At 53.0% G+C, this 27,688-nt stretch overlaps 6 protein-coding genes across 6 annotated transcripts; 3 read left to right on the forward strand and 3 right to left on the reverse strand.

Moving 5' to 3' along the window:
- Positions 1-6,522: 6,522 nt before the first annotated feature.
- Positions 6,523-7,029, reverse strand: ColSpa_10537 (uncharacterized protein; the record flags this gene model as incomplete). The annotated part of the gene is made up of 2 exons (XM_049276749.1): positions 6,523-6,558; positions 6,610-7,029. 2 exons carry the CDS (start codon positions 7,027-7,029, stop codon positions 6,523-6,525), a joined length of 456 nt encoding a protein of 151 aa, XP_049132706.1.
- A 250-nt stretch (positions 7,030-7,279) lies between these two features.
- ColSpa_10538 (uncharacterized protein) lies at positions 7,280-8,456 on the reverse strand (the record flags this gene model as incomplete). Its single annotated transcript, XM_049276750.1, has 2 exons — positions 7,280-8,120; positions 8,173-8,456. 2 exons carry the CDS (start codon positions 8,454-8,456, stop codon positions 7,280-7,282), a joined length of 1,125 nt encoding a protein of 374 aa, XP_049132707.1.
- Positions 8,457-12,496: 4,040 nt separating this feature from the next.
- ColSpa_10539 (uncharacterized protein) lies at positions 12,497-12,742 on the forward strand (the record flags this gene model as incomplete). Its single annotated transcript, XM_049276751.1, has 1 exon — positions 12,497-12,742. The coding sequence occupies one exon, from the start codon at positions 12,497-12,499 to the stop codon at positions 12,740-12,742; it is 246 nt and encodes an 81-aa protein (XP_049132708.1).
- Positions 12,743-14,385: 1,643 nt separating this feature from the next.
- On the reverse strand, positions 14,386-15,224 carry ColSpa_10540 (putative sterol O-acyltransferase 2; the record flags this gene model as incomplete). The annotated part of the gene is made up of 4 exons (XM_049276752.1): positions 14,386-14,591; positions 14,627-14,684; positions 14,737-14,774; positions 15,134-15,224. 4 exons carry the CDS (start codon positions 15,222-15,224, stop codon positions 14,386-14,388), a joined length of 393 nt encoding a protein of 130 aa, XP_049132709.1.
- A 731-nt stretch (positions 15,225-15,955) lies between these two features.
- On the forward strand, positions 15,956-17,400 carry ColSpa_10541 (uncharacterized protein; the record flags this gene model as incomplete). The annotated part of the gene is made up of 4 exons (XM_049276753.1): positions 15,956-16,023; positions 16,073-16,767; positions 16,849-16,947; positions 17,048-17,400. The coding sequence occupies 4 exons, from the start codon at positions 15,956-15,958 to the stop codon at positions 17,398-17,400; spliced, it is 1,215 nt and encodes a 404-aa protein (XP_049132710.1).
- Positions 17,401-24,242: 6,842 nt separating this feature from the next.
- ColSpa_10542 (AP-1-like transcription factor napA) lies at positions 24,243-25,002 on the forward strand (the record flags this gene model as incomplete). The annotated part of the gene is made up of 3 exons (XM_049276754.1): positions 24,243-24,359; positions 24,415-24,600; positions 24,679-25,002. The coding sequence occupies 3 exons, from the start codon at positions 24,243-24,245 to the stop codon at positions 25,000-25,002; spliced, it is 627 nt and encodes a 208-aa protein (XP_049132711.1).
- Between the last annotated feature and the right edge of the window lie 2,686 nt (positions 25,003-27,688).

The following is a 27,688-nucleotide window of genomic DNA, read 5'->3' on the forward strand; positions in this document are numbered from 1 at the left end:
AAGGAGCAGAACCCCCATCACGCAGATACGTACTGCGCAGAGCCTCATGGTGGGGACAAACAAGCTAGCAGCAGATGAGAGGGCAGAATGAGAGGCGTGAAGGAAGAGGCAAAGATGTGCGGTGGTGGACCATCATCATCAGGCGCTGCGAGGAGCATATGCACACCCCTGACGCCCAAGGACTGCGGCAGGGTATGTGTGGTGTGGGCTGGCCCACCTAGTTTCTGGTGGCTGCAGATGGGTTGTAGCTGGTCGTCTCGTTGGCGAACGGTACGCGGATCACACCATCTTGACCACCAACAGAACAGACGGAGGGCCAGTGATGGACGGTAGTGGACAAGAGGAGCCGCCAGGGCTGTGTCTTGGTCTGCCCTTGCGACTCCACGGCTGACGGGACGGGTAGCTTGTCTCTACTGGGTTGGTACCAGGCACATCTTTTGTCGTATCCAGGCAGATACGGATGCCTTGCCCTCTGGTTGCCTCGTCGAGAGCGAATCAAAAGCTGCCCCAAGTGGACAACCCCAGACTTGCCAGCCTCTGTGCATCTATGCGCAATGTCAGTCAGTGCATGTCAACTCAAATCAGTCCGACGGTGAAGCGTCCATCAAGACTTGTATATTCTTGACTGACACTGCCGCTGTATCCAGGGTGTGCCCGAGGATGCATTGCCAACGTCACCGGCGATCATTATTGTGAGTGTCGGTCAACCGTTATCTAGTTTTATAGTTGCGGGCTTGGGAAGATGTTCTCTACTGCGCAAGGAGTATATCCATTTCGGTGGCCCTAAACCATGGAGGGTGGCCCCGTCCAAGGAGTTAGACGAGATGTCCGCCCAACGTTCAGCGTAACGTCCGACCTCTTGATACCGCGAGCGGGTAGATAAGCCCCGGGCTTTTCTCGGATGGCGCCTTAGGGTGTCGATACTGAAGACAGGCTCAGAACATGTCTACCGGCTGCTCCGCTAAGGAATGAAGATTCGATAGGGAAGCCACGGGTTGACTCCAGGGGCGGAGTCTATCTGTCAGTCTGCTGCCTGTCAGTCAGTCAGTCGAAACTCGCGACTGCTCCGCAGTGCTGATGCCACTGAAGAACAAAACCCCGGCCAAGGCACTTCGAGTGTGGATTCCAAAGCCGCTCAAACGCCTTGAAGAAAGTCGCAAGGGAGGGTGCCTTGTCAGCGAGCAAAAAGCAAAGATGGTCGCTGGGGGTCGAGATACAGTAGTCGGTGACGAAGGGAAAGTCAAGGAGAGGAACAGGAGACGCGGTGGAGATCAGAAGTTGGGACGGGGCATTCTGGACGAAACGCGATTCTGTAATACCAGCCAGCCCTTGTCTTTGAACGGGCGTTTGTGAGTGTGCCAGCGGAGAGTCAAGGTCTCTGTGACCGCGTGGGCTGGCAAGGGGAGGAGGAGTGGAGTTTGGAGGAGTCGAGGGTGGAGGGCGGAAGTTTGGGGACGGAGAGGGTGAGAGAGCGAGAAAGACAAGAAGAGACAGCATCGCGCACTTGCGCTAAGCAAGCATGCAGCTCGACGTGGAGATGCGATTGGCTTCTTTCCGCCTCCCCCACGAGGCGCACTCCCAACAAGGCAGCCACAGGCTACCTGGCGCAGTCTCATCGGAAGAGGGCCATTGCTGACTTGACAAGGCGGCTCAGGTAATTTAGTGGGCAGGTGCTGTAAAAGGACCGGGCATGACAAAAAGAACCCGGCATGGGATGGGACCACGCGGGAGACGGGAGACGGAAGGCTAAAAACGCGAGGTGATGATCCAGTCAAATACAGTACGGTCCCCACCCCGTCCGGTCGAAGGATGGTATGGAAGGCTTCCCTCCCCGTTCAGCGGGAGGAGCGTACTAGCGGATGCGGTGGATGCGGTGGATGTGGAATTGACGGGAAGGCGCCAATCTCGTACCCGCCGCAGCAACGCCCATCAGTGCCATACTACCTACGTAGGTAGCACCTCCCAGCTCGATTCTAAAAAAGGTTGCCTGGATTGCTGGTTCCCTAGGGCGGGTCAACCACATGGCACTGTCGTTCCTTTCTATGTAGGACGGGCAGAAGTCGCCAGCCACCCGGGGCAGCAAACCAAACCCGACCCAGGCATTACTGCGCTATACTGTACTTCACAGCCTGGGATGAACCTGTGATATTCCCACTTCAGCTTGCCAGCCGGGCCGCCCATAAGTACTGCATAGTAGTAGGTACTGCGGTGCTTTTTGTGTAACCCTCCCGTCACGCTTCGACTCTACAACGTCTCCACTTCACTACCTAAACCAAGTACTACTATGGTATGTACTACGGTACCTACCTACCCAAGGTCCGTCCCGCAAGACGCCGTGCTTGCTCCAAAGTCCCACGTTCCCTGCCCCGCTTCCCCTTGCTCAGTCCCCTTTGAGGCAATCTGTTCGGCTGCTGGGGGCTGAGGGTCCAGTCTGCGATACCGACCCTTGTTGGTCTTCGAAATCACCCGCGGCCGCCACAGATATTTTGTCTGGGGATAACACAGAAAAATCGGACGAACTAACAGATGGACGACCCTACGCGGGACCTAGCTACCGCCAGAGATACGCTATCTGAGTCAATACCCTGGTCCTCGAACAAACGACTCCTGTCAGGGACCCCCCATTCTAGACTCCTCAGTGGCTGCACTTCAAACAACGCTCCCCGATCTGTACTAAATGTGACAAATGGAACACACCATTATCCGAAGCCTCAGCCTGTTCGCTGTCACTCGTCAACAAGCTGCATATACATGGTTGGGCTGACCACGACCCCGTTGCCCGGGCGCCATCAACCTACCTCTCATCATGTTTGATCGGACCTCGGACTATCAACCCTCTTTTCGGATGCTGCCATGCAGACCTTCACTGCAACGATGGCGTGAAGCCATTGATTTCCACATCTGCGAGCCTCTGTCCCTCTTAGCGCAAAGACTTCTTGGCATCATGGCTAGCCCGGAAGGCCCACTTACCCATCATTCCTCCGCCGCTCGTTCACACTCCTCCCGTCTTTAACTCCTGGTCGATTGGGTTGCCCGTCTCCGTACATGGAGTACCGAACACGCGCAATTGCTCGCGCACGCTACGCTGCCACGTTGTTTATCTCACGATGGACCTGGTTGTCCGGCCCCCGCAGACACAGAGGAGCCAGCACTCAAGGACCACTCACCAACTTTTTACTGGATAGCATGCGAGGCGTCTGGGAATAGAGAACCCTGGCTTTCTCGGGCTTGCCTGTCGATCAGGGGGACTTCGACCAACATCACCGACGATAACCCGTCTGCGCAATTGCGCGCTACAGTCCAACAGAAGCCGCGTTGCTCGCATCCGATTCCCCCGTGCAAGGATGACTCGCTGTTTTGCATGCAATATCTCACTGACAAGGAATCTTGCCGCAATACCTCATGAGTGGCGGGCGTGTCGTTCATTCAGCAGTTGACAATTGCCGAACGGCTGCTTGGTCTTGCCTACTTGGACAATTCTTGCCCTAGTGAGCCAGGGAAGAATAAAGCACAGGGTCGTTGCCGCCCTCGCGGCAGGCAATGTCGGACTTTGAGAGTCACCCCATGCTAGCAGCTAATCTCTGCTCTCGAGCTTGTTTCCGGGCTAGAGCTGCTCCTTTCAGACCCCATGTTCGGGGACAAGGATGAGAGCCCATTGGAACGGCCAAGCTAGAGCTGAAAAAGAAGATTACTCAACGGCAAGCAGCAATCCCACCCCGAACCACAGCTATTTCGATCTCTTGATGCTTTCCTATCCAAGGTCTAACTCCGCTTAGCCCCTGGTTTCCGGACCCTTGTAGCTGGGTCCGGTTCAAGCACGTGGCACACACGTTGATACTGTTCGTATGGTGAAGATGGGATGAGTATGCTGAGCTATACTCTCAGTCTTGTGTCGCATGGCTTACCAACAATCTCACGGAGGTCTGCAATCTCTAGCAGGGATGCAAACCCACAAATCTCTTAGATCTTAAGCTACGGATGCATGTCTTGATTTGGCGACACCAGCAATGTCGACTACGTGCGTTTTATTGAATGCTCAAGTTGCGCAATTTTCGATGAGACACACTTGGTGCTTGTGCGGGTCGCGCGGCAAGTTTATTCTTATACGCGCAACTGCGCGCACGAGATCAATGACATCCACCATTGTCGATAGTGCAAAGCAAACACTCTGTTTCCTAAGCCCCTCTTGCCAGCCAGGCGTTGGGATTCCGAGCCGTGCGTCCGCGATCCTTCAGCCCCTTGCCTCTAGAATCGGTAGATCGGGAATGGAACAGATCTTGGATTCCTCAGCCATCTCACCTTCCCCCTAGTAAGGCCGGCTCGCGTGGGATGGGCGGGCCATTGGGCGGTCCCTCTGGTCTCATGGGACACTGCAGGCATTCCCGGAAAGAAACCGGCGTGAGCACCTAATGGAGATAACACGCCCGTCTGTGCCGATTCCGACTCTTCCATAACGGCATTCGCATCGATCGGGTGCGAATGTTCGTTGTATTCCGTCTCCGAAACCCTTCATTCCAAATACAGGTCGAAAGCCATCTTGGCATCCGGGACACCCGAAATTGATGTTGGGGATCTTTCATCGAAGCTTGGAGACACAGCATACTCATGGCAACCTATGCATGGTATCACTGACATGAATGGGGCACAGGTAGTTCTCTCTGTGGCCAAAGAGGGAAGACATGTTTACATGACAGCACACGGTGTGTGGTCTCTTGATACACCACATAACGGGGCGCCAACCTGTGCTGAAACATTCGACATTGCTGTATGTTGGTTGCAGATCTGCGCGATTCGTAAGAGGCTTTACAGGCAGCCACAATATGGCCGGCCTGGTGAGCGGTCTATTGCGAGACTGATTCGAAGGAGCATGTCGGCACTCCGTATCCAACACAATAACGGTATCCCGTCTCAAGGCTGGAAGCTGTTGGCTAGGGTTCAAATCGACCTAGAACATAATCTCAGGACGCCTGGCACTCGTCCTCGTTTCGCCTGACGACATCCTGACGGCCCCCCTCCATTACCATGGGTTCTGAATCTCTGCGCATCCACCTCCATCACCACCACCACCCCAGCACTCTGCTTCAGCCGAAACATGAGCCACCGTGACTGCTCAGCCGCACCAGACCACACGCGATTCTCGCTGACGTTTCCAGCGTGCATTTCCCTCCCTTTCCCTAGACAACCCTTCCACTCCCACGCCTTAAGCCACCCCGAAGCATGGGGATGCCCACACCCCCACAACAACCCACGGAGGCAAGCCCGGTAACGTCAAGACAACTGGGGAAATGATAAGGAAACATGCATATTCATACCCCTTAAGCATATCTCGTGCAAATCATCGCAACGCCATGCCGAATCCTTTTGCTACTTACTTCCCCTGCCGGCACCGCCAGGTCCAGCCCTGCCTTGTTCCGCCTTCCCATCACCACCACACCCCCTCTTCCCCGGCTCTGTACTTTTAACAGACACCACCCCCCCTCCAGGGAAATGGGTTGAAAGCTCTCAGACTGCGGATCAGAACCCTGTTGGTCTGCTTCCGCCGAGGGGGCTGACGCTACCGGCCCCCAACACACGGGTTTCAGGGAAGCTGGGAAAGAATGATGGGTAGCACATACCAAGGCGGCTACGGAAGTAAGTATATTAGGCGTTCGGGTGGTGGCAACGGGGTGGAGTAACGTGTGATGGCTCCTACTGCCAGCCATCCGCCCGAGTGCTTGCTCGAGGCGGCTTTCGAGGAGGGAAAGGCAAAGCCTACTTACCCAAACCCCAGGTCTCGGGAGGGTGCCGTCGAAGAATAGACGTGCCCAAAGGACGGACGCGGCTACGGTTCCTATCCTGTGACTGGTTTCCAATCCCTCTTCTGAACCCCTGAGCCTGGGAACCTCCGCCCTGCGGCGGTGTGACGGCGGGGGGCTGGGAGCCTTGCGGCCTCGTGGCATGTGGATGGGGCCCAGAAGTGAGCGAACGTGCCGTGACAGGGGCTTTTTCTTACACGCCATGTTTGTCGAGCACAAGGGGACAACGAGTTGCCGGCCGGGGCATGTTGATTCGGGAGAGAAAAGGCTTGCAAAGATTTGACAAATGCCTACACGGTGTGGATCAAACACTACCTAGGTAGCCGCCGCGTAGGTAATCAGTATTAGCAGACGCTGCCAGAGACGCCGGCTTCTTTCTGCTTACTATAGCAAAAGGTATATCGGATCATTGGAATACAGACAAGGATCCGTTGCAACTTCTCTAGCCTGGCCAAAGGCACAAAGAGGGTGGGAATCGTCATTTGTTTCGCGAGGCATGCCTGTTACCTAGCATCACTCCCATGTCCATCATAACAAACCATCAGTGCATCCAATGGCACTATGGTGGATATCATCGTCATCATACCCATCTTACATTACAACGCTCTACTCTTGGTTCTTGGTAGAACGATCGGCTTCCTTTTCACTCCGAATCAAGTCATATTTGACTTCACAGCCACGACACCATACGTGAGCGCAGTTGATGCAGCTGGCGTGCACCTTATAATCAGCGGTCCAGGTACAGCAGCACTATAAAGAGAACCTATTAGCAGGCATTCACCGCGCCTTATCATGATGAACTAGGGTCACTCACGCAGTGCCACATGTACATTCGTATACGCTTAGGGTCATGTTGTTCGTCATCGTCGTCGAGGCGCCTCTTCCTCCTCTGGCCGCTTACAGCCTTAGGAGTATCCTCGGGCTTTCGCGAGATAACAGCGACTGGGCTCTCATCGGCCGAATCATCGTCGCTTGAGTCACTCAGAGACCCGGAGAGGTCGATCTCGGGAAGTTCGCGATCGACAGCTACCCAGTCAGAGTGGTCTTTCTTGGGTAGACTGTGCCGACCTGCGTAGTGGTTGTCGATGTGGTTGAATCTCTCAGCCCAAGCGTTGGTTCCCTTTTTCGCGATTTCGACAATCTTGACGCAGAAACCGCACCAGAACCTTGGCTCGCCGTTGCGTCCAACGCGGCACTTGTCGAGGGCCTTGTCGACTTCCGCGACGTCGTCCATCTTGTGTTCCTTTGCAAGATGGTTCCGGAAAGTCTCCCGGCGGTGGCAGACCTTCCCGCAACTCTCACTTTCTTTATCGGCCCGCTTTTCGTGGCACTTCCACATCTCCACCTGGAAGTGCTGGCTGTTCTCGTGGCGCTTCCAGTCGTTCTTGCTGCCGAATTTTTTCTTACAGTTTGAGAATGTGCAACCATACGGCTTCTCATGGCGCTTCATATGCTTCCTGTCTTTGTGTTAACGCTATCTTTGGTCAAGGCGTGGCGGAGATTGCATACTTGAGCTCGCATTTTCGGCTGAAGCCCTTGTCACAGCTAGCATGTGGGCATCGATGAGGGCCGCTGGCACTGATGTTCGGAGTTGGTACGCGTTTCTGAGGAGCGGCTTCCGTTTGGGACTTCAAGAATGTCTCGATGATATTCTTAGGCACCTGCGAAAGGATATCGAACATGGCTTGTTGGCTCAGATCTTTGTTCTGGCGAACCGAAGGATACTGGTTCGTTGGCTGCTCCTCTTGGTCGACGGGTCGTTCCTTTGCACTGGATCCGCCTGTGGATCGATGACATGGAACTTTGGCAGCGTCATCGCAGTCCATGCTATCCGTTAGAGGACTATGAAAAGTCTCACTCTGGGTTCTATTCAGGCTAGTGGCATCTCGTTCGCAGCCGACGCTCAAGTTGATAGAGGACCGCTGAGGCTGGTTAGCACGAAGTCCATTGGAGTTTTCGTGCTTCGGTCCACCAATAACGGCCTTTGGAGATGGAGCGATCGTGATCTCTTTGGGCTGTACGAATTCATGGCGTGTGGGTTCACGAACCGGATCAGGTAATTCGTTCTGTAACTGTACCTTAGAACCAGCCATATCTACGTCCGATGCTGAACCATCGGGAGTTGTTAGAGATGGGTCGAGGATGAGGTCCATGGATGCTGGCTGTTCTTCTTGCGGGGATAGCTGAATATCCTCAAAGGCCGGCGGCCGACCACCCCAGGCCATGGAGCCTGCGTAGGACTTGAAAAGTTCCGAGCCTACACCTTCGAGAGCATCTTGCGCATTCTGTTGGAATGAATCGTCCTGGGGTCTCTGGAGCGATGACCTATGCTGATGTTAGATGTCACATCCAACGACAGTATGACAATCATACTTACTGCAGCGAATATTCGCTAAGATCATCCTCAGGGCTGACATCCTGACGATGCACACGCTTCAGGTGCTGTCTAAAGTTGTCCGCCCGGGGCCAAATCTTGTCCTTGTTCTGACATTGGCCAATCCGGCAACGAAATCGAGGGCCTGCGTTAAAGACATCAGGGTGAACACTGCCCTTGTGTCGGTCAAGGTCGTTCAAGGTGCCGAATCCCTCCTTCCGGGAACATCCGGCGACATCGCATCTGTACGCTTTGCGGTGCCGCTGGTTATGTTTGCTTGGGGACATGTCAGCGGGGTTGTCCGATATTAGCGCTGTCAGTTCACAAACTCACTTCAATTCTGACTTAGTCTTGCAAAGGGCTTGGCAGCCAGGGCAAATCAATCTGTTCCCCATAGCACCAAGATGGGATACGGGAACGGGCGTTGCAGCTATGTTGTCCCAGCCCCATCGGTGGCGGTTAGACCAAAGGGGTGATAGTCTATTATCTGCCCCGAAAGACTCTGGGTATCCTGGCTTCGGTCCACATCGTTGAAGACGGATGTGTTTTCGATGCTGTGTTTCGTCCTACTCTCATAACCGGAGTCAGAAGGCGGGAACCCTGGGGGACGGTATCACATTCCGAGGGCAGCGTGCTCCGCCAGCCCTGGAAGCCACTGGTGCTTCGTTGCTGACTATTTGGCGTAAGTGCTTGTCGGCCTTGCTGAGACCCGGCAAAAATCCCCGGAGGAACCCATGGCTGCTCGCCGCCATAAAATTCGATCAAGCTCCATGGTATTGGTGTCTTCTGATGGAAGCTCTGGCTCGAAGATGTTGGCATGTTGGCCACGGCCTCTGTGCCTTGAAGGGAAACCATCTGGCCTTGCTTTGCGGTATCCATCTCCACCGTCTGGGGCAAGTTCGCCATGAATGAGAGGTTGTCGTCGTAGCGAAGAATCGCGCCAGGGGTATCGACTCGATATATTAGCTGCAACGGGCAACTAATGACACGTTAGATCGCGGCATACAGAAAGGGCGACTCTGTGGGCTTTCGCAATCGTGGCCGTAGGCACTGGCCCGATTTTACATAACAAAATTGAGAATGGTGCGTGTAGTGGGAGACGCGGAAGAGAATAAGGGTAACCAACTCGAGTTCGAATTCAGGCAGGCAGTACTGTTTTCCCCTCTTATTACAGAAGCTCGAAGTCGGTGTAATCGGGGAGAACCCGGCTGTCTAGATGGAGTTTTTATCAAAGCGAGACAGAGTCCGGATGGCCGAGTCAGGATGAAGTTGGACACAGTTCAGTTGCCGGTCCGCAGTGGGTCGGTCGGGGGTCGGAAGAGGACGACTGAGTCCCGGAACTAGAAAGACATGGGTGGCCGGGCGAACGAACAGGCGAGGTTTCGCACGACGAAGACTGCTGGCTAGAGATGGACAAAATAGAAGAAAACCAAAGGTTTAGTCAGGCGGCATAGGCATGGACGGAGGGGGACTTGTAGTCATTCGGACGGGAGGAAACAGTGAGGGATGAGCACGAAAGGGGATGAGGTCGAGGGTGAGGATGAGGACCCGATGTGACTAATGCGAGGGAAGGTGAGGAGCAGATGAGGCAACTGTGAGGACGAGGGCGCAGTCAATTCGCTAGTCCGCCTTGCTTTTGGGCGACTCTCGGTGAGTAGCACACGTCGTCGTATGGCCCTGGCCAATCAGCATTCGGAAACACACTAGGCAGCGACACAAGGCAACCAGCGAGGCAATCAGGCGCCCGGGGAATGGTTCGCATTTTCCCACTTTCCAACACCGACAGTCCAGACCATTGAACAATCACTCCAGCACAAACTGGCCTCGGCCGTCGTCCCGTTGCGCAACCTACCACTGAAGACACCCCGTAAAAGGACAAGCATGAACAGCTCAAAGAACGGCCCAGGACATTCAAGTCACCCATCTGCCAAGAAGCAAGACTTCGAAGCCACATTGCTCAACTAATTTCAAAAGTGCTGTCTGTGTACATGGGCGTTGGCCGATTGAACCACTCGGAAACCACGCCAACTTACTTGCATGTTTCTGAGCCGACGTCCCTCTCGAGGTACCCCGAGACAGCCTGGTCGAGGGCTTCCAACCATGATACCCAGCCATGGCCAGAGGAGGAAGGTTTGTGTCATGTGCTCATGCTCACTATTCCTACGGTAAACGTCGTCTCTATATGTCTCAGCCGGCACAAGCAAGCCGCTCGTCTTCGGATTCTTGACCGCTAGCGCCTACCGGACCTTCCGCCAGGAAGAGTCCTCAGAGGCGAGTGAGACCATGGCGGCTGGAGGTCTACATCGTTATTGAGAATGTCTCACAAGAAGGCTTTCAGAGCCATGGCTTTCCGCGCAAGTGCGCAATCGTCTTGTTCTCTCGTTTCGTCACATTGTCTGCAGAGCACTTATATCGACCCCAAGCAACAGAGCGAGGCCCGCATACACGAGTTTGCCATGATCCCACCTACCAGCAAATGAACTAGGTTTCTATGGGTGAAACAAAGACCCGACATCATGTCTGCCCGTATTCTGCTTGTTGTGCAAGCCCGCACAGTACCTTGTCATATCACTTCTCATAAGAGGGAACAACCCGATATCCAACGGACAAGTCTTGATTGAACAAACGACCATCGCTCGACATATGATGTGTCATGTTTTCCAATGCCATCTTCCGGTGGTGCCTTCATCCCTAGGTGAGAACCCTTCCGGCACTTGCAGAATCACTTCCGTTGGCCTCCTTTCCCGTCTAACCTTCTAATGCTCGAGGAAATCTGCATAGGTTGACTACTCGGATGTTCTGGCAAACGGGGCCTTGTCCCCCGTTGTACACAGTATTACGTGCGGGACTTCCTTTTTTGCCACAACACTTGCCCTCACCAGATGGGCGTTCAACTCCGCCCTGCACTGCAGTATGCCTACTCTACGTATCCAACAGCACGATATCCGAGAGTTTCTGGACAGTCAGGGGACTGTTCGGCCGTATCTTCAGTTTGTATTTGACCCGTCTGATGTGCACATATTCGATGTTTGCTCTACGCCAAGGAGCGAGCCTACTCAGCTAGGTAAACCCGCCTATCGGGCCGCTCCGCAGAATGCAGATGACTTGGGTCCCAAGCTGATGGTCTTGATAATTGGGTGGTAGAGGCTGCATCTTCTCCACTGTCAATAGAATTTGACGTCCATCGTGTCACATGGCCTGCAAATTGCAGACGAACCCGATGAGAGAACAGGATGAGGCCGGTCGTCTCAAGCCGACAAGATCTTAGAGGTCCAGACGGACAATTCCATCTGTTATCAAATGTACAGCACCTTGATGACCTGGCCGCGCAAGGATTTGCACTGCACTAGCCCTTTTTGTGGCACAACCCTCCCGAAGAAACACATAACATTCATCACCTTTGCACGGCGATGCCATGCTGAGGCGGTCAGGTTAATGGACCTTTTTAAATGTCCAGATCAACAGGTCAGTGTTCCTAGGAGCAGTAGTTGACTTCGTCTGCACAACCATACTATGGCTGAAGTCCACCGGCCAGTACTCAAAGGCTAGCACACTACTCTCGTCATACATATTGTGTATTGCCATTTCTTTCTCGAAACAGCAAGCCAATCTTGAGGTATCTCAAGGAGAGGGATGAGAGGGTTCCTACATCGCTATCCCTCATCCGAGCAAGTGATCTGCAGCCACTTCCTCCGGGGCTGCACAGTTAAGTCCCCTCCCCGTCCGACGCTAAGCTTCGTATCGTAGCTGTTCAAGCCTGCACGAGGCAGCTATTGAGCGAAGTTGCCCCCCGCATGATATCCCGGCTTGCATGGCAACCTCCGCGAATCAGCGTCTCTTCGATGCACGAAACCAACGAGTTAGATAGGGACGTACACTGCGTCCATATAAACGGATATATTGGCGGCCTCGAGCTGCCCTTTTTGTTCAGCTGCAGACTAGTGTTAGAGAATTCCATCATGAAAACTGCAGCCTGTGAACGATGACTTGAAGCGGGATGTCTATAAAAGGGTGGCGAAAGCTCAGGAATATCTACTCCGTTATCTGTGGGATTCACTCCTAGACATCAATTGGCAATGGTTGCACCAGCAGGCATATAACATCACATTCTATACTCTTGCTGTTATCAACACATATTTGGAAAGCGAGAAGAGCCCTTCGAGGCGGGGATTATCCACAAAACTGGGTGAACGTTGCAACAGTATGTCTCCAAATAGTGTCAAAGTCTTTTGACTGCCGGAAGTCCCGAGCTGACCACAGGAAGAAAGCTACTCTCACAATCCTCCACCAACCCGTTCCAGTGCTTCCTTGAACCCACCCTTACAAGATGTGTGACTGGGAGGAATTCCTCTTCACCTGCAACCACTCGATTGTCCGGCTGAAGTCGTATTGCCACTTCGCCCGCAACGACCCGAACCACCAATGCTTCGGCGTGAAGGTTCTCCGCAACTCGTGGCAACAAAGCGTCCCATGCAATAACTGCATCTCGGTCTGGCAGGACCAGGAACGCTCTCATTTCGTCGCCAGGTTCAACCGAGAAGAGTGCATTGGCGATCAGAGCCGCCGTCGTTGAGGAGGGATTGGCCTCAACGACAATGGTGATGGTATATGTCTCTGTTGGGAGCAAATTTGGGCATCCATATGCACATGGCACTTGAAAGTTTGAACAGTGGTTTATAGGTAGGCGCAGGATGACCGACGTGCCAGGTTGTATAGTGGTAGGGACTTTTTATGGGCTGTGTTGCATCAAAGAGCGGGGCAGATCTTGGAATATTGGCAGATTGATATTATGATCAGTCTCTGTGCACAGCTCGCGGATGTATCTAGGTCCGGGGGACTGTAGTGTGTTCATGTTCTAGCAGGATGATGAACAGACGAAGACGCTGTGGTACATGTATCTCAATTCTCGTAGGAACTAACCAATAGATATATACGCTGATACTGTGATGAAGGTACTACGGAGTGACTTGAGAAGTGGTTCAGTTGTGCCGTTTCTCATCGGGTCTCAATATGTGACAAGATACGGGAGATACCAAGGGGCTCGGTTGAGTGAAGTTATAGACTTTATTGGCTCAACTCGGCGCGATGAACAATGTAGGGCTTCTTTACCTAAGTATCTCCGTGTAAGAGAATGGTTCATTGGGGTGATGATACTCTCAGCGTATCCATGAGCTGTTCTCTCGCAAGCAGGATCCAAGCTCACTTTGCAAAGTGTCTGGTCAGAGACTAGATTTAAGCCGCAGAATCGAGGGCCGGTTCCTCCTCTGAAACGGGTAGATTTTCATAGGAATAGCGTCAACATAGAATCTTCTCTTATCGGGTCCCAAGTCTTGAAGTTTTCGTGACTCCATGTAGCAGAGTAGATAGCTGGATGGCAAATACGGCAACCGACATGTACAAACATCCTTCGTACGACCGGAAAACCAAAAGGCTGCGCTCCACATTAACGGTTTTTGGACCACTGTATGTTTTGCGTAATCCTGAAGATAATTCGACAAAAAAGAAAAGGAGAAGGGGGTCTCAAGAGCTGAGACGCAGACTGTTTTCATAAAGGATTTCTTGTAGAGCAAAGCCAGAGGAATGAGGCTGATTACGCAAGACACGCTATTTTTCACCTATTCCAGCTCGAAGAAAAGCCTTGAGTCGATCCCAGTGAAAAGATTCCTTTACATAATGGAACTGAGACCCTCAATATTGCAACTGAAGCCTCCGACTCATTCTGGTAGTTGTGGAAAGCTGAGGCCGGCGGTCTGGCGAGCACCAGGTCTGGACCCGTGCAGGAACGTAATGCAGCATTGTTGGTATCGCATCTGAGCAATGGCTGTGACGCACGGCCTAAGGCGTTGAGGGTGGCCAAACGAGACATAGTTTTTGGATAAGCTTTGAAGTGACATAGCCTGCACAACGTACAACAGCGGTCAAAAGGACTTGACGTGTAACCGCAACGCCATCGTAGAATTCAAGAGCAGTGTTTTCCCAAAGAGGAACTGGATAAGGAGGTTCCGGAGGATTTGAAGAGAACTCGCGAGCTTTGGCGTGGTGCCAGTGGCTCATAATGGGCTTATGATATTTTTTACGTCTACACTTGACACTTGATCACAGCAACGTTCCACGCTCGGATGAGAGCCATCTTTGACCTCCTGTTATCCTCTGCGCCCTTAATGCTCCCACTTGCGTTCCGTTCTTTCAGAGCCAGGCCTCTCTTCCTCTTACCCTTCACTCTGTGTTTGTAGCTCCGGCAACACGGCCTACGACGTTGTACCGCTTGGAGAAGAAGGTAATCCAGTCGTTGAGGACGCCCTTTTCCTTATCGGGGAGATCTTGCCACTCGGAGCTGACATCCTCGGCCTTTGTTGAGGTCATCCCGAGGGCGCGGGAAGCATCCTTTCCAGCGAAGACTCCTTGAGCGTCAATTTCGGGTCCTTTCGTGGCTTTAGCAAGCAGTTTTCCGACTCACCATTGTAAGAACCTCCTGGTTGGTATGCCTTGTTGCCCGTCACGTCATAGACGATACCCTAGGTCAATATTGTAAGAACCGGTCGTAATTGCCCAAAAACTCTATCTTACCTTGATAGCAACGTACGTCTTTCCATTGGGGTCTGAGCCTATGATGTTGTTAGCCTCATCGGCATTAAGCGGGTGAGATGTCTAGAAAGAAACATTTGCATGTGATTAGGATAGTATGGGGATGGTATAGGGGTAGTATAGAACCCAACAACTGAACTCAGTTTTGAATCATTAGACATTCTTCCCAAAGAATAAAACAATCTAGATTTACTCAAATCGTAGTGACCGGGCTTCTGTTGTCGAGCACACGCCCTGGCGAATGGTAACGGTTTCTTCTGTGCACATACAGGCAACTTCGCTCAAGGCCAGATAAGAGTCACCTGGCGGCTTTCGCTCGAAGGAAAGACGCAATAGAAATATTTCTAAGATCAAAACAATAGAAACAAAAGCAACCTACCATCAGCCTTTGCCAACTCCTCAAGGGTGATGGGGTCGTCCTTGGGGGGAGCCAGGTTGACAGGGACCTTGGGTTCGAACTTTCCAGCCATTTTCTTAGGGTTCGGTGAGACAGAGACAATAAAGAGAGTATCAGTACCGAGTCGAAGTCGTTGAAATGTCGAAAAATGAGTTGCAGGGTTGAAGAAGCTTGGTTTCTCTTACAAAGACGGTGAATGGAGGGGAAGAAGCTCGACATTTGCCCCTCTGATGCCGTAGCTTCCCCACGATCCAGGTGGGGGGCTCCTGCGAGATGGCTGGGTGAGCCTCGGAGCAAATGCCGTCGTCTGATTCGCTGCGCATTGTGATGAGAGACCCACAACAGCAAGAGCTTTGGGCTCTGCGACTGTTCCGATCTTTTATTAAATTTCGTGGAATACGTCACTCGACAATCGCCCGAACCCGACCAGACACTACAGGTATTTTTGACCAAGTTTGTCCGACAACCAATTCTGAAGCTTACGGCTCTTCAACTACAATACGAGTTAGCATTCGACTGATCTCGACGATGGCAGCGTCGCGAATTGCGGCATGTCGGACCATCAACAGCCTCTGCCGCCGTCAGGCCGTTGGATCGTCCGCGGCGCCCTGGGCAACATTGCGAGCCCGTACCCTTTCGAGAACTGTTAACATATGCCAACATGCTCAAATGAGGCTGGAAAGCACTTCGAATTCATCTTACAATGGCTCCAAGAAGACCAATCCGCCAGCTCCGCCTCCACCCCCGCCACCCCAAGTACGCCAGCTTTGGAGAGCAATATCTTTCCGCTCACTGTTGACCTCCATGACACCGCGAGGAATGAAGAAGATGTTTAGGGAGAGTCCCGAAGAGCTTATCCTCGCCCTAGCGATGTAAGTTGTCTGATGTTGTTGCCAACCTCTGAACCACCCTGCTGACTAGTCTGCGCCCAAGTCTCGCTGGTTTGGCAGGTGTATCCATCTATATCGTCAAGCTTTATTTCGACTACTTCATGGCTCGGCAATTCACCAAGTACCCCAAGCCGATCGCAAAGTCTCTCCGCCGAGCGCTATACTACACCAACATCAGCCCCGACCCGAATTTAGCAAGGAAATACTACAAACAAGCTTTGGAGCAGTGCAATGAGCTCCAGCTGGATCCGTTCTCCGACGACGTCTTGGGCATAAGAATCCAAACTGCCGCTTGGCTTGAGAAGATCGGAAATTATCAGGGAGCCATCACTGTTCTAGACTCGGTACTAAGAGATTGCCTCAAGTGGGTGGAGTGGATGGAAAAGTCCATCGCAGACGGGACAGTGGACAAGTCAGGAAAGCCCCCTGCTGTCGAGGTACTAAACAAGGACCAACACCCGGCCGTTGCAGAAGATGGTGAAGAGAAGGTTGTCGAGAACTTATGGCACAAGCGTACCCGTCTGCTGGCTAAAGCCGTTGGCACCAGCACCAAACTTGGTGCTCTCTACTCCGATGAGCATGTTATGGAACCAGAGAACGCCCAGGCTCGCTTGACATGGGCTGTCGAGACTGCCTTGAAGGAATCACGTCGCCGCCATAATGAGGGTGTCAAGAAGGAAGAGGGCTCTTGGATGAGCCCAGAGGAGATTGGGGGAGCCATGGAATGTGCGTTGCCATCTATCATCCTACTTGGTAATATCACGAAGCCTCGATCGATGTCATACTGACGGTTTATCCCAGCCCTAGCTCAACACTATGAGTCCAAATCTCAATTCCATCTGGCAGTGCCGCTCTTCTTCCAGGCATTGCGTCTCTGCGATAACCCCTGCCACCGAGTTACAATTAGTAAGTTGATACCGCATCGCCTCGACAGTTTTGCTCGTTGCCCTCAAAGCGTACATGTGGACGTGGCTGACACATTACATAGTGAATAATTTGGCTGTAGCCTTCGCGCAGCATCCTCTTCAAGCTCTACTGGAGACCGTACCTAACGCCCCTGCAATTTCCAACGCAATGGTCAGCCCTGATATGCCAACGGATCGTGCCGGGTTCCTGGAAGCTGCCAAGAACTGGGCTCGCAACGCTTACTCACACTCCAAGGATATCACGGGTGACGAGCGCACAGAGGAGTGTGACGAGGCTTGTGCTGTGGCCTTGGCAAATATGGGCGACATCGCTGCCATGCTAGGAAAGAAGGAAGATGCTAGGAAACGTTTCCAACAAGCCATCGACATGAGCAATAAGATTGACTTCCCTCCCGGTGTGGCTCAGGCCAAGGCCGGACTTGAGAGGCTCTAGAACTGCCAGAGACGCCCGCTTTGGCCGCTCTAGTGCATCTTCTCTCAATTTTACAAACGCCAGGATCTTGAAGCCATACCCGAAACTGCATTAGCAACCTTTGATAGGGCAAGTGGCATCAGAGACCCCTACTATCGCGTCCACAAAGTCCCTGCATAGGGCTGGGACTAGACAACTGAAACAGGAATTTTCTTCTACTGTACTTATTCGCCGGCGGGCAGGCAGGCCCCCGCTCTCTCTCTTTGAACACCAGGGTCCTACAGCTATTAACCGAAGTCAGGCGTTGAGTTCTGACTGCCTTCCGGCATTGGCCCTTAAAACTTGACTGGGCCGGCTGTAGCGACGGAAGAATGTCATGGCGACAACCATGTGCCACTAGACCTTGTCTTCGTCTTGACCGGCAGCATGTGAGCCGTGCATCAATCTGGAGCCCATCGTATTTGTTAGAGCCACCGCCTACTTGCAACGATGGCGGATCAACTGCGGTCCTTAGGGACCGGCGGCGGTATCAATAAACTCGATTCAATCAATGGCAACCTTAAGCACTGCAATATGTCGTCAAGTATGCAGATAAGAGGATTGCGGATCAGCTGCAATCATTGTTGACAAAATGTGCCTAATCTGTTACCGTGGGACTGGGCTTGAAAATCAGATGAGGAACAATCTCTATTCCGCCTTATCCACGATGTTAGATTTCGGTCTGGGACCAGGAATGCTATGAAGGACTCAAGGCTTCCGAGAGCATGACTCTCCACACCCCCAAGAAACCCCTTTTCATGATTCATCCTCAAAAGCTTGGGCCGCGTCGCCCAGAAAACCATTTGGACCCCAAATCTGTCGTCGCCAATCGCGTGGCCGGGTAATAGCGGCTCGGCGTGCCAGCGGACGCATATTGACGGGTTCAGTCCCCTGCATGCTCACCCCGGCATCGCCATCACTGCAAGCCAGCGGGAAATTGCCTTTTTCGGAAAATAGTTACTCTTCAGTGGGGAGGAGCCCAGCTGGGCGAGTGGAAACCCGCCAACCACCGCTCAGCCTATTGGACGAGCTTGAGGATGGATACCCGAATCCCGATGCGAACTTGCAAAGATTCCTTCTGCCTAGATGGCTGTGGAAAGGGTATCATGTGGTGCCCACAGAGCCAGGTACTTCTCCAATACCTTCAGACAAACCGGCGACTAATCCGGCACCGTTCATTGCAACCTGTGGGGTACGGGACTTATAGGGCCCTCACGCTACCTTTGGATCAATGGCCGTTAGTTCGACCTGATCGAACCAGAGACTCCCGTCAGTGGCTGACCTCAAAAAGGCACAGTGGCATATTCCAAATACTTAGACCTGGAGGTCCCGAGTAAAGATGCGCTGTCATACCCTCACTCACTAACACAGAGAGAGGCGGTCAGTGAGGTGGACTTCTCATTGCGGCGTTACATTCTCGCGCGCGAAGATTGTATGCTAAGAAGTACTGTCACTCTGCAATCTGACGAAGCTCAACGAGCTTCGGTTCAGATGAAGACAACCTGCCGAATTCTCTTACTTGTATATTTGGGCTGAACGAAAGTATACGTTTGAAACCTCTATCACGACGTAGTCTTCGACCTTGTCAAAGCAAACCCGACTTGCGCCTGGAAGCGCACAAGGGCTTCAAGCACGTGCAAAACAAATGTTGCGGGCAACGGAGGTACCTCCGATCCTCTCCGCCGTTGCTCTTGAGGGTAACCCTCGCATGCACATGGGCTCCGGCCATTTCCACGGGCGCATGGTCTCTGGAGTGGGCCTTCACAAACTGCAGCTTGCGGAATTGCGGGAGGCAACGCCGGTGTCCGTCAACCTGAGGCATTTGTGAATACAGTGTCCTACCGTTACGGCCGAGCTAACCGCGATGTTACGTTTCTAAGTGCTGATAGTCTATTACCTTATCGGATCTCCGCTTGCACGAGACTCATACATGCCACACGAAGAAGGAGAGCTTAATCCAATTGCTACCAGCTGGATACCCCGGTCACTCCTCCCTTCTTGCCCCGAAGTACGCCTTGGATTTACCAGGCGAGGTTTTGCAATCTTCGTGATGTTCGCTACCATGACATTGTTCTCCAGCTCCAATCAGGCTACACTGCAACGTCGCTCTGGTTCAGCGGCCAGCACCGCCTCCCAGTAGTCCGTCAATTGGCATATACGGGGTGCAAGAATGGTGGGCAGCTGAAATGGACCGTTTCTTACCCCCACAGCCATATATGTTCCTGCACGAAGTGACCGAAGCGGCGGGAAGATCTACTCCGACGTTTCAAACGGAGTTCCGCTAACTAGTGGCGTCTAGACTCACAGAGCCTTGCCTATTCACGCTGCGGGCAAACCTGGGCCAAAGGGACATCCCGGTCGCCAAATGAATGCAACAATGACAGGATGAAGGCTTGATATTTCGGCTATCATCACCTGTTTGATTTTCGAGGCAACATAGGAATGAAAGACAAAGTGACGGGAGAAGCCGTCTCGAAAGACTGGGTACATATGCCGTCCGTGGTGCCTGCCGCGACCCAAATTCCCCAGTCTGGCAATAAGGGGGGCTGTCAGCTTTAAAATAGATTCAACTCGGTCGACCCATGGCTTCAGGTGCTCTGACAACGAACCCAACTACTCGGGACAGGGCCTAGGGTCTAGAAGAGGGAACACCCTAACTGCGGGACGGGACCGAACGGGCCAGTGAAAAGGCGTGATCCTTTCATTCACCGAGATTTATGGACTACGGTGATTGCTGGTTCTACTAGCGGAGCGAGATTTCACCCAGTCCTCTTCGTACTACGGGGGCCGCGATGTCTAAATCCCCTGTACGCAGTTGCTTGGGTTAAGTAAGGCATGGTCCCATGGTGTATGGGGACGCTGGCAGCGCTAGCAGCTGCAGCAGTATGACAAAAACAACCCAAGCTTCTGATTGGGGCGCTCGTAACGGCGGGGAGAGCTGATGTTCAAAAAACACCACAATTGAGACAACCCCAAACCCAGCCATTGAGAACCCCGCCGAAGCTATCGAGATGGGAAGCGAAGAACGACATCGGGAGAGGTTCGAACAGGGACAATTATGGCTGCCTGATCTAGGGGATATTGACCGGCCACAGCGGGACTTACGAAGCAGAAAGAAGCTACGCAGAACCGGGGGATTTCGCACATGCGGGCGGTGCAACAATGATTTTTTCCTTGACCTGCTATTTCTGGTACAGCAATAGATTTTTGTCTCCAGAGATGAGGTGATTGAGGACGGTTTCCGGTGTTCCGGTGTGGAGTTCCACTCCGGGGAGCGGGCTGCGGCGGCAGGATTCGGCTCCGGGGCGGAACAGGATTGCTGATCGGCGGTCGCCTAGGCTTAAGGTTATTTGACGGAGGCAACAATACAATCGACACCACGAGACACATCTGCTCGGTGTGCGAGCACCTGTGGATCAATTCGAATGGCAGAGAACCATGACAGCAGCGCCATTAAGCCACTGAGGGCAACTATGGATGTCACCTCAATACCTAACGGGCGTGCGTCATCTCGCTTACACCGAGGCCTCTCAGGGCTTGCAGATAAAACGGCGCGAGAAGCAAAACGGCACGGCTCGAAAACGGTTGCCGATTGGAGGAAATATCCATCCACCTGGTCGAACGTTGCAACCCGAACGGTGGGCCCACTAGTGCGGCGGAATTCCACCTCGCAGAACAAACAGCACACATGCCACGCTGTCGGTTCCTTTGCATGTAATCAGACAGACACGGCACCTGGTCGCCGCCTGCAAGCCTCGATTCTTCTCTTTGAGCAACAGTCGACATGTCCATCAAAACACGGAGTGTCGTCTATGTACAGATGAACCTCCCCATTCCGTGGATACGATTACAACGGCGGCTATCGCTTGAGCCCCGAAAGCATTTAGCTGTGGCTCTGACAGAAAGGCTCTGTAAACTTAGCGTACAAGCACACCTGATCCTATCTCCAAACACCCATCCAGATCACTGCATAAATGGGGCCACCGCTTATCAGATGGAATTCCGTGCCGCTGCTGCAAGCACAGGGAATAGAATGTACCTATAGGATCTAATTTCCTATCCTTCCGATTCACACACGAGGACGAATGACAAGGCAAACTCAGTCTTTCCGTGTGTCCTTTTGGGCCGAACACTGAAGAACCAGCCCCCATGGTCTAGCCCAACATCGCCTGCGCGTCCACGTCAATCATCCCCGGATTCAGAAGCCACTGGCACAAGAATTTTGGGGAAGTTGGAGAAAATCCCAATCTCATGTTTTCTCTCTTGCACATTTCACACCACCTCCTCACGGGCTGCGGCAAGACAACTAGCTCCAAACCGAAGCACACGCAAGCACAGGCCTGCTGGGTGTCGCAACACCAAGACCAGGGTTTCTTGACTTGCTATTAAATCTGCCATTCACCAAATCAGAATGAGACATTCAGCCATCCCAGGCAAAGACTGAGTTGGGCTCGCGTGCGGGGCCAGACCTGCGTCCCCCGCTTTCCCCCCCTCCGGGGTGCTGAGAACCCTTCCTACCTCGCGGTATGCCCGGCCTATGGCCGAGTCAAAGTCTGTTCGGAAACCCTCCGACGACGACGATTAACATCAGCTGACATGCCCGCCGCAGGAGTCTTGATGTGAGGAATCTGTTCGCCTCCAAAAAAGGAATCATGGAGGCTTCTATTGTTGGTATTGCGGAGTACCTTAGCTTTGGGCTACCGGGCTGGGCCAGCCTCGCAAGGCAACGCTCCCCCTGCCACATGCACTGGTGCGGTGATCGTGCCGCAGCCCTGCATGCCGTTCATTACTGGTGTGGTCCGTAACATAACTTCATACGAATTGGCCAACAGATACGTAGACCTCTTTGCTTGAGGGGCGCCGGGAAACCGTCTTACAGAGTTGGGGAAACGCACGATGGCTAGGCCATGCGAGGACGCGCATCAAAAGTCATTACTGTCGTCATACGGCACCAGAACAGCTTCTGCTGGGAACTGGTTCCGAGACGGGCCGGCAATGACTGACTATCTGTCAGCGACGATATCCGGCATCGGGACAAGTGTAGCCGTTACTGTCAGTTGCTCGCTCGACTTGTCATCAACGAAAACATGTCCCCATCCAACTTCGGGGTGCTGCCTACTCCTCCATTTAATGAGATGATACCATCAGGAAATTTGACGCACTACTATGTAGGCTTCTTGTCTTCCAGTAACCCGAAAAATGCGAAGGAGGTACGACATGCATCAGGTGCTGCCATTCTATGCATACGCCCTTGCCATGCTGCCCCCACAGCTTGCATCCGAATTGGGCTCCGCCCTTCTTCTGCCAGAAGTCTACCAAGATTGAAGCTTCACTGCTGGGAAGCGACCCAAAAAGGCGGGATTGCAACTGCTGCGCTTAGCGGCACCACCCCCTCGTCTTTCGCACCCCTCCCTTGGCGATGTACGAGTTTCGGGCAATGAGAAGCCATGCTTGGCTTTTTGGCGATAATGATGACTTTGCCGCTTTGCTTCCGCGATTCGACAGTCATCTCAGGCAAAACCGCCTATCTACAAAGATCTGCGAGACAAGGGCCAACCGACGGCCAACCGTTTTGCCGTTGTCTAACATCGCAGCAAACAAAATACGTCTGCCCGTCCAGCGAAGAAACGAGTCTAGTACACCTTGGGATCACGGACAGAAAAGGTCGCCTCCATCACTTAGACTATACCGAAGAGGCGAGACTGTCGATGTTCGCCTCCAGAATCTTCCCGTGCTTTGAGGGTGGGAATGATCAAACCACAAGAAAATGGAGATGGGCCCGGCTGCGGCGATGCTTTCATAAACCTACCGTCCGAGGTTCTGAGTGGTCAGGAGTGAGAGAAGATGATGGTTGGTCACAGAGAGTTATCCCATCTTGCCCTTCGAGGCGTCGTGGGCGAGAAGGCTCAGCATCATGCAACGGCGGCAGGCCCAAAGCTTAACGGCGCCGCGTCGGCTTACCGCAACAACCTCGACCCCTCACCTCCGTCTTTGCCCACCGTCTTCCGTCTTGCCCCCCGTCACATCTGGTTCTGTCTTGCCAGGGGCCCTTGCAATATCTCAGCCCGTTGAAAGCGGGACTTCACGCGCGAAATGCAGAGAAGACAGCAGCGGTCTCCAATTCCATCCCTGCCCGCACCACCACCCCATGCGGTATGTGCAAGCTCTCGGCCAGCCCCAAAAAGACAGCGGAGGCGATTCTTGCTGTGCTCTTCGCTTCCCCATCACGCAACCTTGAATGCCACCAGGGACCAGGAACAAGAGGGTGGACGGGGGCCCGCCATGCACCTAAGCAGCCCAGGAGGTGCGCTATCTGGGGTCCAATCCCACCGGGGTCCCACTGGGTGGTTGCATTGCTGGTGTCTACGTTCGTGGTCCTGAAGGGATCTGCCAGAATGTTGCTTACCTACGTACTTACGAACCACAGGACACAGCTTTTGCACATGTGCATATGGGTTCCACCCTGCCGCTTCCCTTTCCGTACCGATACCTTGGCTGGGGTGTATGCCTTCGTGGTGCTTCTTTCCCATACGCTGCCCATACGCTGCGTGCCTTATATAATTCCTCCCAGCCCTTTGCAAATCCTCGTGGCGTAGCTTATGTTGCCTTACACATCACTCTTCAGACACACATCCAGACTGACGCGCTACCCCCTTGCTTCAGTATATATCATCCCAAACCCCGTCCAGACTTGGAACCTTGCGCATCCCAAGCCGACATCAAGCCAGCCTGCTCTCGCCCACTACCCATATCAACTTACCGTCCACAATTCTATCCCCTCTGGCACTCAATTGTCACACATGGATCACTCACTGCCGCTCAACATGTACGACGACGTGGATACCTTCTTGGATATGGACGCTCCTTACATCTACGACGAACCTGAACAATATCTGGATACCGCCAGCTCATCCGAGTCGACAAGTCCCGTCATGTCAAGTGTAAGTCGACTCTTGTCGCACCCCGAGAGCGTCAATTGACTCACGCTTGGCCCAGTTTGACATGACCCTCGTGAACGACTTCAATGGCATGGATCAAGGCATCTATCCCAGTCCCATGAGCTCGTCTCGCGACACAGCGTCACCGCAACCCACTCTAGACGATAAGGCAGCCCCGGCCAAAGCCCCGGCCAAGAGGAAGCGCGAGAACCGTTACAAGAATGCGCCGCCGTCGGTCCTTTCGGTAAGTCCAAGTTTTCCCTAAGACGGCGCTGGTTGTACGACCCTCTAGCGGTAAACTAACACATTCCGTTCCTTATAGCGTCGCCGGGCACAGAACAGGGCCTCACAACGGGCTTATCGCGAGCGTAAGGACCAGCGCATAAAGGACCTCGAGGTCATGCTCTCCGAGCAGAAACAGAAAAACGATTCCCTCAGCCAGGCCTACTCGTCCCTTCACGCCGAGTACCTCAAGCTTCGGGGCGAGCAGGCGAGGTCGCAACAGCTTCCGCGACAACACACCGCGCCGCCAATGACTTACGACGCATCCACCGCTGCCCACATGGGGATGCCCACGCACGCGGGAACGATGAATTTTGCCGACAACATGTTCATGTTTCAGGATATGCAGAATTACACACTCTGAGCGGGGTATCAGCCTCTTGATGAGAAAGCAATGGTGATGGGCGGCAGGGAAAACGCAAAAGCCGTGGACTTCCTTCTGCTTCTGTTTTCCTTTCCTTTCCTTTTTCTTTTCCCTCTCCCACCAGATGAGTGTTACTACTGTTACCGGGATCCTGGGAGGGCAACCGAAGTTATGACGGTTATGCAAACAAGCGAATGGAAAACGACCGATTGGGTTCTATGGCTAAAGGTGGTTCAGCTGATTTTTCTGTTCTGGTTCTTTGGGGTTCTGTCTCTTCTGCTTTCCGGTCTTGGCGTGCTTGGGTCTATTGGCTGGCTCTATTACTAGATGGCGAACATGGGCTGGCAGGCCTCGGGCCTTTCTTGTTATCCTGGCGTTCTTTGAAATGGAGTTTTCATGTTTCTCTGTCACTTGAATGGAGGCTTCTCCTCGAGAAGGAAATCGGCGCGTTCCATTGCCACGATGTGTGAATGCGGGGGTTCGGTCTTGTCTATGGGACACTCTTTGGGGTTCGGAAGATGGAAAACCTTTAGGGAATAGTCGAGAAAAGAATAGTATTGACATGTGAGAATTCCATCTTTCTGAACACTGCCAATTCGAGAATCTCAAGCGCTTTCACACTGCCAAAGTTTGGGACTAGCTTTGTAAAAGCCGACCCCGCAACCCTATGATGGGCTCCAGGTCTGGACGTCCGAAGTGGTGAACAAGGGTGGGGTTCGGTCATTGCTTTTGCGTCCTGATAACCTTGTTTCTTAGACGAGGTTATAAATATCACCATGTCACGAAGGGAGAGTAGGGATCCGGTTCCCGAGGGGGACGATGTGGTTCGATGGGCTGAGCTTGCCAAAAAAGATGGCAGGTTGGCCGTCTTCCAGATCGAGCGAAGAGACGTGTGCGACAATGCCATTACGGAACCAGCCAAGTTCGTATAGAGTTCTCCCAAGCTTTCGGGGGGCTGTGGCCTCAGGTGGGTAGGGGGCTTGCCGTGACAGATTCGTCGACCGAAAAGGCTTGGCATCTCTGTACCAGATCTGGCTTCACCGACAGAGAAGTGTGTGTATGCGGTTTCTCGGTAACCCTGCCATCAGCCCTGTAGGAGTTTAGGTCATGGGGAGGTTACTCAGCACCTACTCACGTCAGCACCCTGTTTGACGTTACCCACGAGGATGGACATTTTCAGTGTCGTGTTTTGGGGTCCATTGATCTGGGTTCCGGGGCTGATTCCAGGGTCTTGGAGTTTTGGGGGCTACTCACATATTGTACCCGTCATGATCTTCTTAAAGTTATGGGACTCGGTGATCTACTGGGTTGCGTGCGCGGCTATGGAGCTTGGAAGCCTAAGCCTCCCGTGATGCGGATGCCTAGGGATGAAGATCACGGAAACAAGCTTTTCTAAGATTGAAATGACAGTTTACAACCGCCGCTTGTAGTGAAACGTGTGGCTGTGGAGGGTAGACGCGGCTAGGCTTCCGTGCGCCGTTACGCTCATGAACTCGTGGCGATACTTGAGATAATCCGAGAAAGCATGGTTTACAGGATGGTGTTGGTGTGTGCTTACCTTGACACTTTTAGAATGAACAGTAGGATATATTTACAATGTGGCGCGTGGTGCCCGTGCTAGTTCAGCTTGACAGGACAATGAAACTATGTTTGTGTAGGGAATGAAGGTTTTGGGCACGAATACTGGAACGACATGGGAGTCGGCTGCTGCCGACTAGTCGGTTATCGGAATATCAAGTCTGATGTTTCGTGGCTTGCGTAACCCTCTTGCCATGCTGAGAGAACACGCAGCTCATGCTATGAATATTGCGTTATGGCCGGTCCTCTCCGCGTAGATGATGTCATTCTAGGATTTCTCCCATCAAGGCAAATCGGGGTTTCTGCACCGTTTCAATCCAATTGAGAAAACAACCAAATACGGCATGTTACGTTGCTCATAGTGGTTTGTCTGCCTTGTGCTGTGCCGCACATGCGCTGCGGGCTCTTAGCATCTCGGTGTCCCCGAGGATGAGGTGACAAACTCGGGCCGGTTAAAGCTGACGGCACCCTTACCAAAGCGAGATAGCACCGGGCTTCCGCTATCTTCACTGCCACACCAGCCTCGACACGAAAATACGATAACAGATGACCCTTCTCTCCTGAACAACCCCGATTGAGAAAGGGCCTGCTGCATGTGCGTGTGCAACACGAGGTGCGGCTGCATTCCGACGACCCAAGAGGCCTCTATCTGAGAGCGAGCAGTAGGCGCGACTACCCCCAAGCCATTTGTTTCTATCACAAGCCAGAAGCCTACTTCGATAGTGTTTGTTACATGTCCCGTGTTGCTCAGAGCTGCATGTTCAAAAGCCTACCTGACACTCATTGACCCGCCATGCCCTGTTTGCAAATTTGAGAGCATATCAATATTAGAGAATTGCCTCGGTTCTAGAAGAGTCGAATATAAACAGGCTCAGGATGCTGATACGCCAATGAAATCTTGAGCGACACTGTTCCTGGCCTTGGAGATCGTCAGGGCCGCATTAAAGTGCCACAGGCCTAGAGAACCCCGTCTCTCCGGCGGCCTCTGCGGCCTGCGACGTGACAGGATGATGGCATGTCAGCTTTTCTACGAAAACAACCATGAAACTTGGTAGGGTTACGATACATGGTGGTTGATATGGTCCCGTGAAGGCTGTACGTATCGTAT

Source organism: Colletotrichum spaethianum (genome assembly GCF_022836535.1).
Source record: "Colletotrichum spaethianum MAFF 239500 DNA, contig36, whole genome shotgun sequence".
NCBI lineage: Eukaryota > Fungi > Ascomycota > Sordariomycetes > Glomerellales > Glomerellaceae > Colletotrichum > Colletotrichum spaethianum.